This window comes from Dasypus novemcinctus, chromosome 17 (genome assembly GCF_030445035.2).
Source record: "Dasypus novemcinctus isolate mDasNov1 chromosome 17, mDasNov1.1.hap2, whole genome shotgun sequence".
Classification (NCBI taxonomy): Eukaryota; Metazoa; Chordata; class Mammalia; order Cingulata; family Dasypodidae; genus Dasypus; species Dasypus novemcinctus.
Genome location: NC_080689.1, coordinates 44018184 through 44043109, shown reverse-complemented (window position 1 = coordinate 44043109; position 24926 = coordinate 44018184). Strand labels below are relative to the sequence as shown.

Sequence of the window (24926 nt, the reverse complement as noted above, 5' to 3'; positions counted from 1 at the left end):
TATCCATTGAGCCAAGTTCGCTTCCCTAGGCCTTTTTTGATTTCTTTTAACATTGAGTTGCAGTATTCGGAATACAGGTGCTTTACATCATTGGTTAAGTTTATTCCTATTTGAGTTTTATCTGTCATATTTTATTTTCACCACTCTTTTGACCCTTTTGGTTACTTTTTGATACAGTTTTCATTTCTAGACTCTCTTCCAGGCCTCTCTCTCCTGTCTTCTTTTTAGGCTCTAGCACACCCTTTAACATTTTCCTGAAAATATGGTCTCTTGGTTAGAAATTCTCTCTTTTTCTATTTATCTGTGAATATTCTAAACTTGTCCTCACTTTTTAAAGAAGATCTTGCTGGATAGAAGATTCTTGGCTGGAAGTTTTTCTCTTATAGTATCTTAAATGTATCATACCACTGTCTTCTTGCCTCCATCGTTTCTGGTAAGAAATCAGCACTTAATCTTATTGGGTAACCCTTATACATTATGCATTGCTTTTCTCTTGCTGTTTTCAGAATTCTCTTTGTCCTTGGCATTTGACATTCTGATGAGTATGTGTCTTGGAGTTGGTCTATTCGGACTTTTTCTGATGGGAGTATGTTGTGCTTCTTGGACATGGATATCTGTGTCCTTCAGTGGGGTTGGGGAATTTTCTACCATTATTTCTTCAAATACTCATTTTGCCTCTTTTCCCTTCTCCTTCTGGGACACCCATGACATATATGTTTGCATGTCTTTTGCTGTCTTTAAGTTCCCTGAGAACTTGTTCAATTTTTTCCATTCTTATCTGTTCTTTTTTTATGTTCACATTCAGAGGGCATTTCTTCAGCCTCACCAATCCTTTCTTCTGCCTCCTCAAATCTGCTATTATATGATTCCAGTGTTTTTAAAATTTCATTTATTGTGCCTTTCATTCTATTATTCAGTCTGTGCCAGCCAAATGTACCTGTAGTTACCTGGATAGGCTGGTACAGGACCCTCACCAGAGGCTGGGATGAAGCTTAGTCTAGGGCTGCAGGCCGATCTGGATGAAAGAAACTGATTCCTACCGTTGTTGTGATTTTTGGTCCTGGCTTCCCTTCAGGCTGGGGATGGAGTCAATATGGTGGCTACTGACCTCTTTCGGACTTGGACAGATTCACACTCTCATTCCTAGGGTTATTCCTTAGCCAGCCGAGTCTGCTAATCAGTAGCCAAAATCAGTGGCCAACTGTCTCCTCCTTCCCTGTTTTTGGGAAATGGAGCTCCAGTTCCAGCCCAGACTAGCTTCTGGAGCAGCTTGTACTGCCAAAGTAGGACAATCACTGGCCTCCACGGCTTTGCCAGTAATTTCCTGGAGAGACTGGTGCTGGTGCCCCAGCTTTCTCCCTCCCAGATGTGGGGCTGCCTGGGGCTTAGGCTAGACCTGCAATCTGATCTGGATGGAAAGAAGCCAGTCCCTATCAGCACTGTGATTTTTCATTCTGTCCCGCTTGCCCTTGTTCCAGGCACAGAGTTAAGATGGCGTCTCCGGGCCTCTTTCTGGCTTGGACAGGCTCAAACTTTAGCTGTTCTTGAGATTATACTTTAGCCTGCTGTATTTATTTATTCCGCAGTAGTCGAAGTTGGTGCCCGACTGTCTCTTCCTCCCCCGTTTTTGGGAAGTAGAGCTTTTTTTTTTTTTTTTTTTAAATGAAGATCGTGAAGATATTGACTGCCTTTATCTTCACAGAGATTTTTTTTTTTTTTAAGATTTATTTTATTTCTCCTCCTCCCTCACTCCCCATGTTTCCCCTGTTGTCTGCTCTCTCTCTCTGTCCCTTTGCTAGGTGTTCTTCTGTGTTTGCTTATATTCTCATTAGGTGGCTTTGGAAACCGATACTGGGGCCTTCTGGAGTGGGAGAGAGGCAATCATTCTCTTGCGCTACCTCAGTTCCCCTGTTCTGCTACGTATTCTTATTTTCTCTCCTCTGTGTCTCTTGCTGTGTCATCTTGTCACACCAGCTCTCTGTGTCGGCTGGCACTCCTGTGTGAGGCGGCTTTCCCGCGCAGGGCAGCTCTCCTGCGTGGGCTGCATTCCCACATGGGTCAGCACTCTGCGTGGGCCAGCTTGCCCTCACTAGGAGGCCCTGGGCATTGAACCTTGGGCCTCCTGTATGATAGACCGGAGCCCAGTTGGTTGACCCACATCGTTTCCCATTGGAAAGTGGAGCTTTCAATTCCAGCCGCGGAACAGCTCCAGAGGCAGCTTGTGCCTCCACTGGAGGATGGGAACTGGCCTCTGTGGCATGGAGAGATCTACTTATGAATCTTCTCTGCAGATGGGTAGTCTCCTCCCTCCATTCCTTCAAGGATGTGGCAGGATGCTCTTTTGGTCTCCTGGAGTCCCCATACAGGTACTTCAGCCAGCTCCAGATAGCTCTGGGTGTTTACTGATTGCCCTGTAGCAGGAGCTTGACTGTAGGAGCTTCTTACTCTGCCACCATCTTGCTGGTTCTCCATCTTGCATCAATTTTATGTATGGTATTAGTCCAGATTTACTTCTTCCATTTAGAGATCCAGTTGTCCCAGCACAAGTTTTTTGGAAGAATTTTTCTTTCCCTATTGAATTGCTTTGGTGCCTTTGTCGAAAATCAATTAACTATATTAGTATATCTGCTTATGTACTTCTATTTTGTTTATTGATCTCTATGTCGTTCCTTATGGCAAAACCATACTGTTTGAGTACTGTAGCTGTACATTAAATCTTAAAATCAAGTAGCGTGACTCCAAGTTTTATCTTCTTTTTCAAAATCATTTTGCCTCTTCTAAGTCTTTTGCATTTCCATATGTTTTATAATCAGCTTGTTAATATCTATAAACTCTCTGCTGGGAATTTGATGGGTATTGCATTGACTCTATAGATCAATATAGGAAGCATTAACATCTTAGGGCCTGAAATTTTACCCTACTTGCAAGCTAACAAGTTAGTGTGCCATAGTTTCATAAATGCTGGTAGAAGGCGCAACTTGCTTGGGCCAGAGACAAAGGACATTATTGCCAGCTGCAATGCCAGTAGCCAGAGTGCCCATTCCCCCACAAAGGTGGCCAGGTAAATATCCGGTCTGCATTTGCAGTGAGTTGCATTGCAGGAGAGAAATTCAAGAGTTCATGAACCCTGAATCTTCCTTATGGTATAATAAGCATGCCTGTCTATTGTTCTAGAGGGAAGCACTATCTCTATTTTCCAAGGCATCTTTGAAACGTGGGAACAAAAGTAGTCATTGCCTTTGCTTACAGGATGTGGGAATGTCTCCTGACTCTTAACAGTGTTATGTCTTCCAATCCATGGATTGTGATACAGCTTTCCATTGTTTAGGTCTTTTAATTTCTCTCACTTTGGTAGTTTTCATTGTAGAGTTTTTGTACATTTTTTTTTCGTTAAAATTTACCTCAATTGTGTGGAAATATAATTTGATTTTTGTTTACTGTCTTTGTGTCCATCCTGCAATCTTGCTAATTTGACATACTAGCTTTGCTAGGGTTTTTATTTTTATTTAATCTTTAGGATTTTCTAATTACACAGTCCTGTTTTCTGTAAGTTAAAATAGTTTTACTTTTCCCCTGTGATCTTTATGCTATAGATAGCTGTGAAAGTGGATTCCTTGCCTTATTATGGATCTTGTGTAATAAATATATTTAGTCTTTCATCAAGTTTGTTGTTAGCTGTATGTTTTCCCTAGGTGCCCTGAACCTTAGATTGCAAAAGTTTCCTTCTATTCCTAGTTTACTGAGAATTTTTATGATAGAGGTTGTTGAATTTTGTCAAATGCCTTTTTTTAAAACGTTAAAATGTTACATTCAAAAAATATAAGTGGTTCCCATATACCCCCCACCCCTCTCACCCCACTCCTCCCACATTAACAACTTCTTTCATCATTGTGGGACATTCTTACTGATATTGTACTATGGAACTATTGTGATTAGTAATGGAAGAAATTGTAGCATTGATGTGGAGAAAGTGGCCACAGTAGCTGCTGAGGGTAGGGAGCAGAAGGAGAGAGATGATGTGGGGCCATTTTCAAATGCCTTTTTGGTATCTATTGAGATTATTATAATATGTTTTTCTTTGAGGCTGTTAATGTGGTGAATTTCATTGTTTGAATTTGATTTTTGAGCCAATCTTGTATTCCTGGGATAAACCGCATTTGGTGATGATTATGCTTTTTAAGAATTGCTGGGTCTAATTTGCTAATATTTTGTTTAAGATTTTTGAATGCATGCTGTGAGGGATAGACTGTAAATTTTTCTTGTAAATCAGACAAGGGTCTGATTTTGGTACCAATGCATATGTCTATAAAAAGTTCTGGGAATTGTTCATTCTTCCTTTATATCCTGAAAGAGTTTGTATACATTTGGTACTATTTCTTCCTTAGATGTTTTATAGAATTCACTAGTGAAGCCATCTGGGCCTGGAGTTTTCTTTGTGGAGAAGTTTTAAATTACAAATATACTTTAGATGATATAGAGCTATTCAGATTTTCTGTTTCTGCTTATATAACTTTTGGAATTGTATGTTTCAAGGAATTTGTCCACTAATCTAAGTTGTTGAATTTTGTGGCGTTAAGTTGTTCATAATATTCTCTTATGTTTTTAATTTAGGACCTGTAGCGATATTCCCTCTTTTGTTTTAATACTTGTTTCTCTCTCTCTTTTTCCCCCCTTGGTCATTTTGGGAAACTGTCAATTCTGTTGATCTTTTCAAGGAACCAACTTTTTGTTTGTTGATTTTTCTCTATTTTTATCCATTTTCTGTAGTTATTGTTCATTGATTTCTGCTCTTATTTTTTAAGTCATTTTTAAATTTATTTGAGTTTGCTTTTCTTTTTTTAGTTTCTTAGGTAGAAACTATGAAGTTTGATTTTAAGCTGTCTAAAAGCATTAAAAAATATAAATTTCTCTCAATTGCTTTAGCTATATCCCATAAATTATCATTTTTGTTTGATTCAAAATATTCCTTAATTTTTCCTTTATCTTCTTTGATAATTTTCAAACATTTGGAAATTTTCTAGATATTTTTGTGTTGCTGATTTTGATTTAATTCACTTTTGCCAAACAACAAACACTGCCTGATTTCAGTCCTTTTGAATTTATTGAGACTTGTTTTAAAGTGCAAAAAGTGGTTTGTCTTGGTGAATGGTCCCTGTGTACTTGGAAAGAATGTGTATTGTATTGTTGTTTTCTATAAAACCTGATTAAGTTTCGTTCATTGCAGATGTTCAGTTCATCTATAACATTATTGTGGTTCTATTCTATAAATTAACTGAGTTGGGTGTTAAAATTTTGAAATAAAATTTTCGGATTTTTGGATCTCCCTTTAGGTTTTGCTTTATGTATTTTGATATAGCTTTAGTGTTGCTATGTGTGTTTAGTGTTAGGACTGTTGAATGACATTTGATCATTGTCAAATGTCCCTCCTTATCTCTTTCCTTTTAGTCCTTTTTGCTTGACATTAATATAGTCACTCCAGATTTCATAGGGTAAGCCCTTGGATGGCATATCGTTTACTTTTTACCCTATCTGTGTTATTATATTTAAAGTGTTTGTCTCAAATAGTATATACTATACTAGGATTTTTATCTAGTCTGAAAATTTCTGCCTTTTAATTGGGCATTTTCCTATTGACAATTTTTGTAATTATTAATATGGTTGGTTTGAGTCTTTGTTTTCTCTTTGTCCTATGTACTTTAAAAAAATGTTCTCCTTTCCTGTCTTCTTTTGGATTGAGTATTTTTTAAATATTCAGATTGATCTCCTCTGGGTTTTTAGTGATACTTCATTTTATTTTAGTTTTTTAAAATCAATTTTACTGAAACATATTCATAAACCATACAGTCCATCCAAAGTGTTCAGTCTGTGCCATTGGTATAATTACCGAGTTGTGCATTTATTACTTCCATCAATATTACAGCATTTTACGTATTCCAAATAATAATAATAAAAAGCAACAAAGAAAATCTACTCCTTAGTAGTCATCTCTCAATATCTCTATCCTTCCCTTTCCATACGTAACTGCTGATCCCATTTTATCATTTTATTTTTTTAAGAGGTTGCTCTGAGGATTACGGAATGCATTCTTTTTCTACACCCCCCCCTCCCTGAAATGGCTCCCTTGTCTGTTTTGCTTGTTGTTTTTTCTTATCTGTTTGTTTTTTCTTTAGGAGTCAGGGGGAACCAAACCTGGGCCCTCCTTTGTGGGAGGCGGTCACTCAACTGCTTGAACCATAGCCACTCCCCCCAAGAATGCATTCTTTTTTTTTTAAGATGTATTTTATTTATCCACCCCCCCGCCCCTTGCTGCTTGCTTGCTGTCTGCTCTCTGTGTCCATTCACTGCACGTTCTTCTGTGTCTGCTTGTCTCCCCTTGTTGCATCATATTGCTCTGCCAGCTCTCCCTGGGCATGGGCCTTCAGCTCTCTGTGGGCGCAGGCCAGCTTGCCTCCACAAGGAAGCCCTGGAAACTGAACCCAGGGCCTCCCATATGGTAGAGGGGAGCCTAATCAGTTGAGGCACATCTCATTCCCAAAGAATGCATTCTTAACTGGTCATGATCTACAGAGAATTAATGCCTGTAATATAAGGGCTTTTCACATGTAATATAGCAACATTATACTTCCATATATGCTACCCATCCTTTATACTTAAGTTGTTATCTATTTTGCTTCTTTATATACATATAAACGCCACAGTATATTATAATACTCTTCAAATAATCATTTATTCTTTAATGAAATTAAGATGAGAAAAAATGTTTTATATTTATTATATTTTTACCATTTCTGCCTTTGTTGATTTTTTCATGGAAATCCAAGTTTTCATCTGTATCATTTTTCTTCAGTCTGAAGATCTTCATTTAACGTTTCTCTCAGTTGAAGAAACTTGATTTACCATTTTTTGGTAGTGCAGTTCTGTTGGTGATTTATTTATCTGAAAACGTCTTTACTCATCTTAATTTTTGCAGGATATTTGCGGTGAATTTATTATTATAGGTTGTCAGTTTTTCATCACTTCAAAGATATTCCATTATCTTTTGGATTACAGTGTTTCTGATGTCAGGTCACTTTTTTCCAGCTTTGTTACATTCTGATCAGAGAAGGTGCTTTATGTAATTGAGTCTTAAACGTATTGAGAGCTATGTTGTGGCCCAACATGTGTGTCCTGGAGAAAAATCCATGAGCACTGAGAAGAATGTATAACCTGCTGATTTGGGGTATTCTGTTTATGTCTCTCAGGTCCAGCTTGTTAATCATATCGTTCAGGTTCTCTGTTTCCTTGTTGATCGTCTGTCTAGTTCTGTCCATTTATGAGAGTGGCATGTTGGCATCTCCAAACATTATTGTAGAGACGTTTATTTCTCCTTTCAGTTTTGCCAGAGTTTGCCTCGTGTATTTGGGGCACCTTGGTTAGATGCATAGATGCTTGTGACTGTTATTTTTCCTGGTGGATTGTTCCTTTTATTACTATATAATGGCCTTCTGCATCTCATCACTTTTTTTGCATTTAAAGTCTGTTTGTCTGATACCAGTATAGCTATCCCTGCTCTCTTTTGGTTACTATTTGTGTGAAATACCTTTTTCCAACCTTTCACTTTCAGTGTTTTTACATCCTTGGTTCTAAGGTGAGTCTTCTGCAGACAGCATATAGATGGCTCATGTTTTCTTATCCATTCTGTCAGCCTATGTCTTTTGATTGGAGAGTTTAATCCATTAACATTTAGTGTTACTATGATAAAGGCATTACTTCAACCATTTTATCCTCTGGCCTTCATATGTTGTATTTTAATTCAGTCTTTTTACCTTTTCTGATAGTCTTCACTTTTACACTGTCCTCTAAGACTCTCCCTCATGTCTTTTCTGGCTGTAGAACTTCTTTTAGAGTTTCCTGTGAACTGGATTCTTGTTTATGAAGTCTCTTAGTTTCTTATTATCTGTGAATATTTAAAATTCACTGTCATATTGAAAGAGTTTTGCTGGATTTGTTCCTTTGCCTGAGTCATGTCCTTCTTTTGCTTATTATGGCTTATGATTTTTTGCTGATTCTTAGGCATCTGAACATGATGCTGAGTTTGCTCTGATGGTCAGTTTCTCTCGCCTAGGGATTTACTGTTAAGTAGCTATGTGCTACCACTCTTTTTTTTCTTTTTTAAGATTTATTTTTTATTTATTTCTCTCCCCTTATCCCTTCCCCCCCGTTGTCTCTTCTCTGTGTCCATTCGCTGTGTGTTCTTCTGTGACCGCTTTTATCCTTATCAGCGGTATCAGAAATCTGTGTATCTTTTTGTTGAGTTATCTTGTGTCAGCTCTCCAAGTATGCGGCACCTTTCCTGGGCAGGCTGCACTTTCTCTCGCTGGGCGGCTCTTATGGGGCACATTCCTTGCGCGTGGGGCTCCCTTATGCGGGGGACACCCCTGCGTGGCATGGGACTCCTTGCGCGCATCAACACTGAGCTTGGGCCAGCTCCACACGGGTCAAGGAGGCCTGGGGTTCGAACCGCGGACCTCCCATGTAGTAGGCGGACACCCTATCCATTGGGCCAAGTCTGCTTCCCTACCACTGTTTTTTGACTCTTGGTTCAATTTGTTATAGAGTTGCCCCTTTTAACTGCTTAAACCAGGGCTAAGGACCTAGTCATGGGGTGCAGGCCAGTTTCCAACTTCCTTGGTGAGGGGCGTAGTAAAGGCACCTGATCGCCTCTATTATTTTTCCTTTCTTTCCATGCACTTTTCTGGTCTGCCAGCAGATGGTGCTCTTTCTCAGACTCCAGCTCAGACCCCAGGTGCTAGCGGGTACTGCTTGAATGCATTCAGTATAACCTGCAGGTGGTGCAGAAGCAGTGTCCTCAGGGCTAGTCAAGCCTCACAAACTAACTTTCTCAGAAGCTGTTCCCCTTTTTCTGCCTCCTCAGCAACCTGCCTCGGGCAGGTTGGGGAGGGTGTTTGAGAAGGCAAATTATCTTTAGCTCCCTGTAGACTTTCAGGGCAAACAGTTATGGCCTCTCCAGCCTGGAAGTGTGCAACCCCTCCAGTGCAGCAGACCATATTTGCTGGCCAAAATCTGAATTTGCTTTAGGACTCCTGCAGTCCCTTCAATCTGCAGCCCCTGCAATACACAGCTGCTGTGGTCTACAGACTGCTGTTTGTTCCAAGGATGGCGAGATGGGCACTAGCTGCTGCTACTGAAACTTTACTCATGGAATTTTTCAGCCAGCTGAGACTCCTTTCCTTTGCTTCTCTCTGTTTTGGATGGTGTCTCACCTTCCTCTGGTGTCCTGAACCCTAGAGCAGCCTTCAGCTATTTTTTTCTGGGAGAGAAGTGATCCCTCTCTGCCTCTGTAATCTTCCATCTTACCAGAAGTTCCAAGTCAGGTATTTTGGTGGTTGTTTACCTACTTTTTTTCTCTGACAGTTTATAAGATTTTCTATATCTTTGGTTTTCAACTATTTGACCTATAGTGTGCCTAGGTATATTTTCTTGGTGTTTATCCTGTTTGGGGTTCATTGAGCTTCTTTTTTTTTTTTTTTTAAAAGATTTATTTATTTATTTAATTCCCCCCCTTTCCCCGGTTGTCTGTTCTCTGTGTCTATTTGCTGCGTCTTGTTTCTTTTGTCCGCTTCTGTTGTTGTCAGCGGCACAGGAAGTGTGGGCGGTGCCATTCCTGGGCAGACTGCACTTTCTTTCGTGCTGGGCGGCTTTCCTTACGGGTGCACTCCTTGCGCGTGGGGCTCCCCTATGCGGGGGACACCCCTGCGTGGCAGGGCACTCCTTGCACGCATCAGCACTGCGCATGGGCCAGCTGCACACGGGTCAAGGAGGCCCGGGGCTTGAACCACGGACCTCCCATGTGGTAGACGGATGCTCTAACCACTGGGCCAAGTTCGTTTTTTTTTTTTTTTTTTAAGATTTATTTTTATGTATTTAATTCCCCTCCCCTCCCCCGGTTGTCTGTTTTCTGTGTCTTTTTGCTGCGTTTTGTTTCTTTGTCTGCTTCTGTTGTCAGCGGCACGGAAGTGTGGGCGGCGCCATTTCTCGGCAGGCTGCTCCCTCCTTCGCGCTGGGTGGCTCTCCTTATGGGTGCACTCCTTGCGCGTGGGGCTCCCCTACGCGGGGGACACCCCTGGTGGCACGGCACTTCTTGCGCGCATCAGCACTGTGCATGAGCCAGCTCCACACGGGTCAAGGAGGTCCGGGGCTTGAACCGCGGGCCTCCCATGTGGTAGACGGACGCCCTCACCACTGGGCCAAAGTCCGTTTCCCCCTCATTGAGCTTCTTGATCTGAGTTGGTATTTTCCAAATTTTAGGCTGTTATAGATAGCTCCAAATTTTTTTCTGCTTTAGTCACTGTTGCCTTTTCTTAGGACTCTAGTTAACATATATTTTTTACAGATTTATTTTATTTATTTTTCCCCATCCCCCACCCTCATTGTTTGAGGTTGCTGTCTGCTTTCTGTGTCCATTTGTTGTGTGCTCCTGTGTCTGCTCATCTTCTTTTAAGGAAGCACTGGGAACTGAACCTGGAACTTCCCATGTGGGAGAGAGGCACTCAATTGCTTAAGCCTCCTCAGCTCCCTGGTTTGTTGTGTCTCTCATTGTTTTTTTCCTCTTTGTGTGTCTTTGTTACATCATCTTGTTGTGTCAGTGCTCCTTTCCAGGAGGCACTGGGAACTGAACCCAGGACTTCCCGCGTGATAGGCAGAAGCCCAATTGCTTGAGCCACATCCGCTTCCCTAGTTACATATATTTTGACTACTTGAGACTGTCACAGGTCACTGAAGCTTAAAAAATTTTTTTTTCCTAGCATTTTTTCCTCCTGGTACACATCAGTTTGGATGGTTTATTTTTTATTTTTAAAGAAGTTTTAGATTACATAAATGTTACATTAAAAATATAGGGGATTCCCATATATTGCCAATCCCCGTTCCCCACTTTTCCCATTAACATCTTTCATGAATGTGGTACATTTGTTACAATTGATGAACACATATTGAAGCATTGTTACTAACCATGGTCTGTAGTTTACATTATAATTTATACTTTGCATTACACAGTTTTATAGGTTTTGTTAAAATGTATAATGGCCTGTAACTGTCATTGCAGTGTCATGCAAGATAATTCACTGTCCCCAAAATGCCTCATGTTACACCTATTCTTCCTTCTTCTCCCCTCAGAACTTCTGGTGGCCACTGCCTTTATGATATAATAAGTTCTTCCATTCCTGGAATAATAACAAGTATACTTTAGTCTATAGTTGCATTTCCCCCTTAAACATGTTTGTTCATTCCTTAGTCTTGAGGATTTGGGGATGGTGATTCCCACTCTGTTTCTGATTGAGAGGGGGCTTTGATCCCAGGGGGAAGATTGTTATCCTTTCTTAAAATCTATTTTTCCTTCTGCATTGTCCAGTCTTCTATTGAATTTTCTTTAGTTAATGTAATTTTCAGTTCTAGAATTTCCATTTGTTTCTTTTTTATTTCTCAAGCAAGAGTCCCTGTCTGTGCACTCATTATGTCGTCTTTTTCTATACATAAACATTTTAATACCTTATTTTAGTTTACATTTTATTGTTTGTTAACCCAGCATCTCCATTACTTCTGAGTTTGTTTATATTGCTGTTTGTTACTATTATTTACGGGTCATATTGAGGCAGGTTAGTTTAAGAAGAGGGAAGGCAAGTCTTAGAGCTGGCGGAAAAACGTGGCCATGGAACCCTGCCCGGAAACTCCTTGAGGGAAAGACCACCACCAAGAATAAAGCCAGAAAGGTCCCGTGAGATCCCTCCACAAGATCCCATCTGGAATGAGATTCTGTCCCGGGTTGGGGAAGCCTGGGATATTCTCAACGGGCCTCACCATTGGACCCCTCCCCCAACATCAGGAAAGGGAGGAGCAAATAATAGCTTAAGGTAGCCCACAAGCCCAAAATGCTCTCTCTGCCTAGAAGAGCCCTTATCTAAATGTCTAGATGCATAATCCTTTTCTCTTCTCCCATTTCTCAATAAACTACTGGCCTAACCAAACTGGCATGCTCTTAAATTCTTTTATGTAACATAGACAAGCACCTAGAGGAATCCATCATCCCCTGACTTCAATATTTTCTTCTTTGCATGCCCAGTTTTCATTTTATATTGGATGTGTGGGTGCAGTGTTGTTAGTTTTGTTCTGGCAGGCAGTTAATTTGCTGGCAAATCAGTTTGAGCCTTTAGAGTCTAGATTTTAAAGTTAGGGTGGGTCTAGAATAGGGATTAGCAATCTTTTTCTTAAAGGACCAAATAGTAAATATTTTAGGCTGTGGACCATTCAGCTTCTCTTTACTACTCATCTCTGCCCTTGTCCTGCGAATGGGTGTGGCTGTGTTCAGCTAAAACTTTGACCCACCAACAGAAGTTTGCTGATCCTTGGTCTTGAGTATTCCTTACTCTAGGGTTAGTGTAGTTCTACTCTTAGGGTGTGACCTTCCTGAATTGTCATTTGTATGGTGGGGTGTTCAGCAGTTCCGCTCCACTCAGGCGGGTTAAAACCCTTAAGTCTTTGAGCATTAAATATCCATGCAGTTCATAGCTCTCCCATTTGTTCATCTGTTGGCCTTGCTAAATCTTTTGCTGTGTATTTAACCATAGATTTAAAGGGGATCCCTGTCCAGATTTCTGGAGCTCCTGCTCTGTGTAGTTTTCTGTTACCCTGCCTTGCAAATTCCAGACAACTCAGAACTAGGAACATTATAGGCTGCCTCCTCCCCTCAGCTGGAGTCCAGTGCTCCAGGTGGGCCCTTCCTCCCAGTGCTGTAGACCAGAAAGTGCCTGCAGGCAGGAAACCATGGCATTCACCTGCTCTCAGGAATCATACTCCTCTGACGCCTGTTTCCTAATGTCTCTAGACAGCTACTTCATATATTTTGTCCAGTTTCATGGTTTTTTTATATTGGAAAGTTTAGTCTGATGTAATTACTTGCAGAGCCAGAAGTAGAAATCCTTCATTAGGTTTTAAAGTAAAATTTACTTTCCTTGATTTATAATTAGATGTGATTTTCTGCTGGCCAGTAACATTTTTGGTTGATAAAGAGTTTTTCAAATGAACATGTCAAGGAGATTACTCAGCATAGGAGTGTGTTGACATTGGAGAGATTGTGATAGCATATACATTTTTGAATTTGCTTGTAATTGCAGGCTTAAAAATTGATACACCACTTTTACTTAAAAAAAATCTCTTTAGTGAACTTTAATTTTGAAACCAAGTCTTGTGTGATATAAGTAATTAGAATTCAAAGCACGTTAGATAGAGGAAGTTGTAATTTAAATTTACACCCTTGGGTCCAGGCTTAGGTGAGGAAGTAAATCCAGTGTTAGGGCCAACATGAGGAATAGATCATTTGGAAAAAGTCGTTTTGTGGAAGAAACTCATACTTCACACTCGTTACACAGTTTAATGATTCTGTTCATTTTACTGAGGGTGGTAAAGAATTAAGTCAATATCTGATTATAGTGACAGTTAAATTTTAATTTTCTGTTAGCTATGTGACTTTGAATAAGTTACTTCTCTGAGCTTAGGTAACTGGAAATGTGGCAGAGTATTAAAGGAAAGATGAGTGTTTTAGAAAGAAAGCTAGCTTGAATATGGTGAATTTGAGGTTTAGTAGATGTCAGCATTCAGATATGCAGGATGAGAAGCATTGGGCACGGTTAGGAAGCGTTATGTTTGGTTAGTATAGATGACATTTGAGGGGTTGTTAAGGAGAGTTTAGACAGTTAAATTGGGACCAAATAAGGAAGGGAATTATTTATCAGTCTATGAGTTTTAGGTATAATTCGGCGGGTAATTGGGGGCTTTTTAAATGTTTTGGGTAAGGGAATATATAGAATTGTTCATTTAGGAATATTAATTTGATGGCAGTAGAGTGAAGAGACTTACTGGAAAAGTTTTGGCTTTTCCTTTGCCTATTATTTACTGAAAACTTTGTTTTGGTACTAAGCTGCTATGCTTTTAGTTATTGTGGACATAATTAAATCTTCAGTATTTATTATATATTTTAGCTACACAATATATAATAGCACAAAAGAGAATGATGAACATTTACATTTCATTCATTAGCTTAGAATTTGGCACTATTAGATCTTAGAAAGAGGGGGTTTATGTGTACTTTTTTGTAAACTCGATAATATAACTGCATGTGTAAACACTTTTTTGTTTCATATAGTATCCCTGAGATAAAGTAGTTTATTCATTTGTGAATGCCAGGGTCTTTTACAGAAAAATACTAATCTAAGATCAGTATTTTTTTTAAAAACAAGAAATAAATTTCAGGTGTCTTTAGCTTTAAAATTTCAAAGCTTATGGTATATACTAAGTGTTTAAATCATAATTTCTTTTAACATCTTCAGTTGTACTTACCAGTCATTTAAAAATTCTAAATGCATATGTAAAGTTCAGAAAAAGGGTTGCAGAGTGCTTAAAGAAAAGAGCATGGATTTATGAAGTCTAGTTTCAGATCTCAGGTTCTTATCTTTATGGTTAAAGCATATTGAGAGGTAGACTTTTTAAATCCTGGCCTTCTGTCTCTGGCCTCCTAGTTCTGAGATGTTTGTAGGGCAAGTTGTTGTTATTTTTTTCTTTACTTCTCCTTCCCTCACAACATTTTGAGGTAGGTGTTATTGTTATATTTATTTTAGAAATGAGGAAATGAACTTTTCTCAGAGACATATAGTTGTAAGTGACAGATCTGGAATTTGAATCTAGGCACTTTGGTTCCATGATCCATTATTGTTTTAGTAGCGATCTGAGCAGTTCTTCCTGAAGGTCTAAATGGTAGTGACTTCTGGATTTTTCTCTAGGTGCTTTTAGAAATATATAGAAAGATTTTGTGGTTAACTGTGGAATGAATCCTTTTTTACAAAATGAAGAAAATTTTTTTTTTTTTTAGAATCAGTTTGTAAACTCTCACTTGCCCCAAGTGCAGGAAATACAGTTTTAAGTATAGGAGAGATTCTGGTACTAAATAGGAATAAGGATGCATTTTTAAAAATACTTTACATTTTTGGCACAATTTTAGATGTCCTTCCCCAGCTAATTTTAACAGTAATACATGTTTCTAGTTTCTAGTTCATTTTCCAAGTAGACTGGCCTCTGAATTTTTGGCCTTTAACTATTATCTACATGAAAAAGAACCATTTTGTCTTAACTTGCTCAGTTTTATAAAGCTTTTAATTAATTTTTACCTGAAAAGAATTTTTCTCATTTTACATATGGGGAAACTAAGAACACATAGCAAGCCATATTTAAAAAGTGTGTACACAGAAGAGTATACTTTGAAATTCTGTGAAGTCTTACTGTCTTTCTGGTTTAGAGGGGTAGCCCATCTGACTTAATATTCTAGGTCATAGGAATCCCTTTTAAACGTATCATGGATTTCCTCTCATCCACCCTATCCAAGAATTTGTAAGTATGAGTATCATGCCCAAAATGGATTTATCTAAAATTTATATGACATTGGAATTTAGCGCTCCTCTTCAGTATGGACAAGTCCATATTTATGATTGCTACATCTCGTTGCTTTTTATCTATTTTACTCAGCCCTGTCTAGCTTGTCCTTGCATACAGAAGTGTCCAAATTTTTTTATTTCAGATTGTTTTTTACTAGAGGCTTTCTCTAGTCTAAACCACAGTTGCTCAGCATCTTCCAACTGCAGGTAGCAAATGATACTGTACAAGGTTATTCTACTAGTATACAGCATATAGTACTTAAGAAAATGGGCTCTGGATTTGAGTTTGAATTGCCTGAGACCCCACCTGCTAGTTTTTTATACTTGAGTGACTCAGGTATTTTTTGTTTGTTTGTTTTTGTATCTGTTAAATAAGGAATATTGACAATACTTATAAGAAATAGGTTGGAAGGCATAAAATGAATTCTTGGCATGTAAAGCAGTTATTATAAAATGCTATATTCTATAGCAAGCCCTCAATGTTAATTTTAAACAGAACATATCTTCATTTATTTATTTATTTATTTATTTATTTAATTCCCCCCCCCTCCCCTGGCTGTCTGTTCCTGGTGTCCATTGCTGCGTCTTGTTTCCCCGTCCGCTTCTGTTGTCGTCAGCGGCACGGGAAGCGAGGGCGGCGCCATTCCTGGGCAGGCTGCTCCTTCTTTTCACGCTGGGCGGCTCTCCCCACGGGCGCACTCCCCGCGCGTGGGACTCCCCCACGCGGGGGACACCCCCGCGTGCACCAGCACCGCGCATGGCCAGCTCCACACGGGTCAAGGAGGCCCGGGGTTTGAACCGCGGACCTCCCATATGGTAGACGGACGCCCCAACCACAGGGCCAAAGTCCGTCTCCCTAGAACATACATTCTTAATGATAGTCTTTTCTTAGTATTATGGACTCCCTTTGGCATTTGGACAATGGCATATAGGACTTAAGTCTTTAAAGAACAATGTACAATGACTATTAGAATCTTTTTAAGGCTGGACAACCTGGAGTGTAAGGGAAAAACATTTACTTTCTTGAAAGCTTTCTTCTGAAATGAGCATATGCCAATTAAAAAAAGTTAAATAAAAGTAGTTATTAATTTTGTTCAAATTCATCTTCTTAATTTTTGGCTTGAATAAACAAGACAAACCTCTCTGAAAATGTGAGTAAAAGCTTTGGATGCATTATTGTAAATGGGAAGAAGAGTATCTTGTAGCCATATTTGGTTTATGAAGTTTCTTTAATATAGACATGTTGCTTACCTTTTGAAAATGATTAGGTTCTATGGATAGCATTTAGTTAACTATATAATACATATGATGGCAATCTGGATTAATAGTACTACCTTTTCTAACTGCCTTTCATCTTGGCTTTTTCTCTATAGGTAAAGTTCTGTGTTAACTCATTACAAACTGAACCCCTGCTTGTTCCTCTTATCTTTAGTCTCCTTCCAACTCTGTCTTTATTTCTGCTGAGGTTATATTCTATTTGTTTTTCAGATGAGACACTTTTTGCTCTTCCTGCTACATCTGAGCCTGTGATGCACTCCTCTGCAGGCAAGTTCTTTCTGCTAGTCTTTTATCCTCTCTGTATTCTAATTTTGACTCTTTACTTTTGTTAACTCTGCAGATTAGCTTGTTTACTAAAAATTAGCATGGTTCCAAGAATGTTTGTGTACTGAAAAACTTTAAATTTGTATTTTATGTGCTATGTCCAAAGAAGAAATGGGCAGAGCTTGATTATTAATTGGCAATATGTAAGGAATTCTTGGGCCCTTGGTTTACAATTACATACTGACCATTCCTTTTTTTCCCCTGAATACAGTTTACTTGCTTATAGCTCAAAGGCTTTTATTTAAATAAATGCCAGTCTATGGCATTTAATTACCCAATATTCTTTCTTTAACTTACTGTCAGTTAATCTCTTCTTAAATCCTCTTCCCTTTCTCTAATATTAAAGTAGCTTTTCTCAGTTGATAACACTTGAGATTTTTCTCAAAGACTTGATTTATGTCTTTACAAAGCTTATAATTGCCTTTGTAGTCATACACGTTTTATTGACATTTTAATTCTTTCAGTAATGATTTCAAATCTACTCAATTACTTTTTATTAGTTAGGTGCTGTTAACATTTCATTTTAGTTAAGAGTATTTACTAACACTATTTTGTATCTGTCATAAAACTTGCATTAACTCTGAGAATACTGGGATTCTCTAACTTTCCTTTCTGTCCATGGTCACAGAAAAAATTATGGACTTGAAGGAGCAGTCAGGTAACACTGTTTCGGCTGGTCAAGAAGATTTCCCATCTGTTCTGCTTGAAACTGCTGCTTCTCTTCCTTCTCTATCTCCTCTCTCAACTGCTTCTTTTAAAGAAAATGAATATCTTGGTAATTTACCAGCAGTATTACCCACCAAAGGAGCATTTCAAGAAACTTCAAATGAAGCTTCTAAAGAGTTCTCAGAGAAGGCAGAAAATCCATTCGTAGGTAGAGATTTAACAGAGTTTTCAGAATTGGAATATTCAGAAATGGGATCATCATTCATTGGCTCTCCAAAAGCAGAATCTGCCATAATAGTAGCAAACCCTAAGGCAGAAATAATTGTGAAGAATAAAGATGAAGAGGCTGTAGGTAGCAATAACATCCTTTGTAATCAACAAGAGCTACCTATAGGTCTCACTAAATTGGTTAAACAAGAGGACAAAGTAATGTCTCCAGAAAAAGCAAAGGACAGTTTTAATGAAAAGGGAGTTGCAGTTGTTTTAAAAGAAGCTCCTATGAGAGAGGAATATGCAGACTTTAAACCATTTGAGCGAGTTTGGGAAGTAAAAGACACTTCCAATGATGATAGACTTGTGGTGGCTGCTGGAGGTAACATAGAGAGCCAGTTGGAAAGCAAAGTGGATAAGAAATATTTTGCAGATAGCCTTGAGCAAACAAACCTTGAAAAAGATAGTGAAAGCAGTAATGATGATATTTCTTTTCCCAGTTCACCAGAGGCTATAAAAGATGGTTCAGAAGCATATATTACATGTGCTCGCTTTAATCCAACAGCATCTGAGAGCATTGCAACAAATATGTTTCCTTTGCTGGAAGATCATACGTCAGAAAATAAGACAGATGAAAAAAAAATAGAAGAAAAAAAGGCCCAAATTGTGACAGAGAAGAATATCAGCATCAAAACATTAAACCCTTTCCTTGTAGCAACACAGGATTCTGAGACAGATTATGTCACAACAGACCATTTATCAAAAGTGACTGAGGAAACAGTGGCAAACATGCCTGAAGGTCTAACCCCAGATTTAGTACAGGAAGCATGTGAAAGTGAGTTGAATGAAACTACAGGCACAAAGGTAGCTTATGAAACAAAAATGGACCTAGTCCAAACATCAGAAGCTATGCAGGAGTCACTATACCCTGTAGCACAGCTTTGCCCATCATTTGAAGAATCTGAAGCTACACCTTCACCAGTTTTGCCTGACATTGTTATGGAAGCACCATTAAATTCTGTACTTCCTGGTGCTGGTACTTCTGCAGTGCAGCCCAGTTCATCACCAGTAGAAATTCCTCCTTCAGTAAATTATGAAAACATACAACTTGAATCTGAAAATCCCCCACCATATGAAGAGGCCATGAGTATATCACTAAAAAAAGTATCAGGAATAAAGGAAGAAATTAAAGAGCCTGAAAGTACAAATGCAGCTGTTCAAGAAACAGAAGCCTCTTACATATCTATTGCATGTGATTTAATTAAAGAAACAAAGCTCTCTACTGAACCAGCTCCAGATTTCTCTAATTATTCAGAAGTAGCAAAAGTTGCACAGCCAGTGCCTGATCATTCTGAGGTAGCTGAAGATTCCTCACCTGATTCTGAGCCAGTTGACTTATTTAGTGATGATTCAATACCTGAAGTTCCTCAAAGACAAGATGAAGCTGTGATGCTTGTGAAAGAAAATCTCACTGAAACTTCACCTGAGTCAGTAATAGAATGTAAAAGTCAGGAACAATTCAGTGGTTCACCACCTGAGGGGGGAAAGCTGTATTTGGAATCTTTTCAGCCTAAATTAGATACCATAAAAGGTATCATAACACCTGATGAAATTTCAACCTTAAACAAAAAGGAGAAAATTCCTTTGCAGATGGAGGAGCTCAGTACTGCAGTTTATTCAAATGAAGGCTTATCTGTTTCTGAGGAAGCAAAAATAAGAGAAAGTGAAACATTTTCAGATTCATCTCCAATTGAGATTATAGATGAGTTCCCTACATTTGTCGCTAATATAGCTGATTCTTCTCCTAATTTGGCCAGGCAATACACGGGCCTAGAAGTATCCCAGAGAAGTGAAATTGCTCACGCCCAGGATGGAGCTGAGTCATTGCCTTGCTCAGAATTACCCCATGACTTAGCTGTCAAGAATGTACAACCTAAAGATGAAGATAAAATCCCCATCTCAGATGGATTCTCCAGAGATGGGTCTGATACAGCAAAGGTACCTTTCCTGCCTGTAGGTATTTCTCCTTTGGCTGCTCAAACAGAGATAGAAAGTATAGTCAAACCTAAAGTTGTTGTGCAAGAAGCAGAGAAAAAATGCCCTTCTGATACAGAGAAAGAGAACAGACCACCATCTGCTCTATTTTCAACAGAGCTGAGTAAAACTTCAGGTAATTAATACCTTGTTTTGTGCTTTCTAATCTCCTTTTGACTTATGAAACATTCTACTACATTTTGTGTAATATATTACTTTTACGGTTTCTAATTGTTACATTGATACGAATTCTTTCCACTGTCTCAGTGGAAGGTTTTAGTGCTTTTTTCTACCCCTCTTGCACTCTTATTCCTAACTTTTATATACAATTATTCGTTGTTTCCTTTTTTATCATACCATCAAACTAGAAAATGTTTTTAATTGGAATTGGCTTCATTGTCTGTTTCTTTTCTTTTTTTGCTTCAGTGTTTCTTGATAGCAAGAAATACTTCTTGATTATTAAATATTAAGAAATACTTAATACTTCTTGATTACAAGAAGTATTAAAACTATTTTCAGATGTGTTTTTGTTTTCTCAAATTATTTTTAATTTTTAAAGAAAGAACATTTCTGTAACATTTTTTCTCATACTTTAATATAGTGCAGTATTTTCCAGGGATAAGTATAAGTTTAGGCATATTTAGTAGACATTTTGTTTAAAAACGTAATTGAGATGTGCTATTATGAATTCTTTGAAAAATGCTAATTCTATTTTTTCTTTTGACTACGTTTCCTGCATACTTGATCTGCACGTTTTTTTATTTAGCATTCTAATTTAGCTGTATTTGCTATAAAAATATGTAGTGATTACTGTGTATTTACTGGATATATTTATTATCTGTTAAGAGATGGGTAGCACTGGTGACAGGGAGACTGATTTTGAGATTGTTACTGTAATCTAAGAAAGAAGAGATTAAGGCAGTGAATGGGGTGAACATGGAGACAGGACTTGGTGTTTGGTTGGATATGGAAATGAAGAATAAGGGGAGGAGTCAAAGATGATTGATTCCAGATAACCCAGGTTCCTGGCCCGTGGTAGGACAAACTAAGATAAGGAACATTAGAGTTTGAGAAGTGAAGATAAAGAATTCAGGTTTGAACATGATATTGTACTATGAGATATCCAAGACATTTTTTTAAAGTAATAACTTCAAACTTAATAGTTGCAAAAATAAAAATTATTTGAAGAATGTCTTGTGTACTCTAGATTAACCTGATAAACGTTTTACCCCATTTAATTTTTCATTTATGTGATCTTTCTTTCTGTAGACAACTGTATATGGATTCATAAATTATCCTTTTTTTTCCTGAGTCATTTGAGAGTAAGTTGCATACATTCTGGCCATTTACCCCTAAATAGTTCAGATATGAATTTCCTATCATAACCTCAATACAGCTAACTTTATAAATTTACATTGATACAATACTGTTTGCTAATCTACCATCCATATTTCAGTTTTGTTAGTTGATCTAATCAGGTCCTTTCGAACATATTTTCCCCATCCTAGTACAACATATACTCTGGGGTCAGGTATTATATTTAATTGTGTCTCTTGCTTTTTTAACCTGAAACATTTTCACAGTCTATCTTTTATGACATTAAATATTTGAAGAGCACAGATGCTCCCTCTACCTCCTTTTTAAAAAACAGAACAATCCTTATTTTGGGTTTTGGGTTTGTCTGATGATTAGATAGAGGTTACGAAATCATGGCCAAAATACTGTGTAGGTGATAATAGTGCCCTTTTTGTGGTATCACATCTGGAGGTACCCTCTGTCCGTCAGTCTCTCACTGGTGATGTAAGTTTTGATCATCTGACTTTCTAAGAAGAGTTGAAGATTTGTTTAAAAATCCTTCCCACCCCAAGGCTGAATTTACATAGTCAAAATAGTCGAATAACCTTGATGACAAGTTATTTCAGTTAGTTTCTTCTTTTCTCTTATTCCCTCTCCAGCCTTCAGTGAGGTTATAATATTTATTGGAAATACTGTTAGGTTTATGTTTCAGTTTAATCTCAGTTTTAGGTTTCTTCCCATTTAGGAGTTTTAAAAGAAGACACATATATAAGAGAAGTTGTAGGTTAACAGAAAAATCATGCAGAAAACGGAGAGTTCCCTTATACCCCTCCCTCCACAGTTTTCCCTATTATTAACACTTTGCCTTGGTGTGGTACTTCTGTTACAATTAATGAAAGAATATTATGATTGCACTGTTAACTATAGTGCATAGTTTAAATTAGGGTTCACTGTTAGGAGGTTTTTTAATTGAAAATTTTGAAAGGCTGAGAGAGAAGTAACTGAATTCTCCTTTTATGCAGAAAAGGAAGACTCATTTATAGAAAATCTGAGTACACTGTTATGTATTTATCTCATTTCATCCTCATGATAGTCTCTGAGAGAATGAACCATTTTATAGATGATGAAACCTAAGTTCAGCGATGTTAAGTAACTTTCCTAAGGTTATATAGCTAATTATGTAATCAGAACAGTGCTTTTGAGCTATGTTCCAGACATTGGGCTCAGTATCTTTATATTATCTCATCCAATTTTATAAGGAAGGTTTTATATCTAACAGATGAGGAACTGGCATTCTAACCCATGTTTTGTCCTTTGTCAGTTGTTCCCCCCATTTTAGAATGAGACTTTATTCTAAATTGAGCATACAACCAAGGTGCTTCTGCTTTAGTTACATATCTGTTTTGTTGGGACCATTAACCAATGATGAAATTTTTTGAAAAATAAAAGTCTGGAAAGTTGGTTACCATCCACATTTTCTCACCTTGTCTTCCATATGTAGAGATATCAGAAATAGGGTAGAATTCTTTTGCTATCATGTGGAGACTGAATAACCTATTTTGGTGGACAACGTTTATGTTTTTGGTGGCCATTGGTAAAAGTGCTAATGTCTTCCATCTAAACTACTAAGATCTTGCCTTACTGATAGTGATGGCTTAATATATATATTTTGGTTGCTAGGTTTGCCACTAATGCACAGAATATTTTCATTTTATAGTTAGAGATTATTTCTTTTGACCTGTTGGAACTTCCAGTGAGTAAAGTACAAGCCAGTCACAGGTTGATTATTTATTCATTATACTTAAACTATGTGATACCCAAGTTTAACCAAGTTGCATTTTCATAATAAAGCAGTCTATAAATGGTCCTTTTATCTAGGTAAAGAATTGGAAATTGTACCTTGCAAATTTATATATGCTTCTTAAATGTTTTGAAGAATTTTTTTATATTATATATGACTTAAAACATTTTTCTTATATTAAAAATTTTTACTTTATAGCATTTGAGCTTTCTGACTAAAGGATTGTAGATACTAAAGCTTGGTGTTTTGGTTACAATATATTTTTAGTGAGCATATTTAGAACACTTTTTGACAATTATTTGTTGGACTCATTATGACAGTGAGCAATTATCTGATAAAAGTACAAAATTTAAGTACCCCCAAAAATCAATCTCATAAAAAGTTGAGTAATACCTTTACCTGGCAGGCTATTATTAAATGTATACAGTGTAGCTGGATTAAAACTTTATTGTTGTTAATAAGGAAATTGATTATGTTTACTCAAATGGGATGTTGTCAGATCAGTGAAAATTTATAATTAAGTGCTTACTTTGGGCTCAATACAGATTAAAAATAAATATGAAATATGTATCATAGAAGACATATACTGTTAATAATAACAGATGGTTGAAAGAACTTCATTTTAGAACCTGAGTCTTATTACAGGCTTTATCATTTATTAGCTCTGTGACCTTTGGCAAATTTTTAAATCTGTCTGAGCATCATTTTAGTACTGAGACTTTTTCTCAAGATCTGTTAACCGTTAGTGAAGTCAGGATAACAGTACGGAAAGCATTTTGAAACAATATATTCTCATTTGAGAAATGAGAAACACAGAAAAACACTGAGATGAAAAAACTTCATTTGTTAATCATTTTGCCCAGACATAATCATTGTTAATATTTTAAAATATATTCTAGTTTGTTTTCTGAGCATATGTGTACTTTATGAATACAGTAAAAAATGTCATCACATTGGGTCTATACGCTTTTAAATTTAGCACTATCTTATGTAATGCAAACATTTCTGTGTCTTTAAATATTTTTCATTGACATGTTTTTTTATTGCTTAGTGTTCTGTGGTATGGATATATTATAATTTAACCATTCAGTTCTCTCTCATTGGACACTTAGGTTGTTTCTCACTTTTTAAAATCTTTAAAATAATGCTTTTGGTTAACCTCATCATATTTAAATGTTTTGCATATATCTGAATTATTCTTTTCCGTAAATTACTAGAAGTAGAAATTGAGTCATTGGGTATGAGTATTTTTGAGTGTCAGCAAAAATGAGTGACCAGTGAAGTTGTACCGATTTGTATTCCCATACATGAAAGAAAACACCAGTTTCTCTACCATCTCCATCCCTTGATACTATTTATATTTTTGGAGAAATTATTTTTACATTGTACAAAATTTAAAAAGTACAATGACGGTGAGTCTTTTTCCTGCCTTGATTTTTAGCCACCTAGTGTTCCTTCCCAGAGTCACCCACCATAACTTACTTTGTATGTATTCTTTCGGACATACTCTGTATTAAAACCCTTTACAAGTTTGATAGGTGAAAATGGTAACTTGCTGTTTTCTTTGATTACTAGTGACTATTAACATGTTCCATATATATTTTTTGTCATTTTTTGCAGTTCTTTTATGAATTGCCTGTTCATACTCTTTGCTCATTTTTAAATTTAGGTATTCACCTTTTCCAAACTGATTTTATGAGTTTTCTATTTATTAAAGATGTAAATTCTTGCAGTGTGTTACATCCCCCCCCCCACGGTTTTCTAAAAGTTTTTTGTTTTATTTAACATATTTTAGTCGACATTTTCAGTCTTCACATAGAAAAATTTATAAAGTTTTA

General features: G+C 37.4%; 1 protein-coding gene across 3 annotated transcripts in view; it reads left to right on the top strand.

Annotated features, from left to right (window-relative positions):
* Positions 1 to 24926, top strand: part of RTN4 (reticulon 4) — a 78592-nt gene that overhangs the window by 10482 nt on the left and 43184 nt on the right. For all 3 annotated transcript variants that reach the window (XM_004454223.5, XM_071208845.1, XM_071208846.1), the window contains 2 exons: positions 16968 to 17024; positions 17710 to 20127. In XM_004454223.5, coding sequence (XP_004454280.2) covers positions 16968 to 17024; positions 17710 to 20127 — 2475 coding nt within the window. The remainder of the gene's footprint in view (positions 1 to 16967; positions 17025 to 17709; positions 20128 to 24926) is intronic.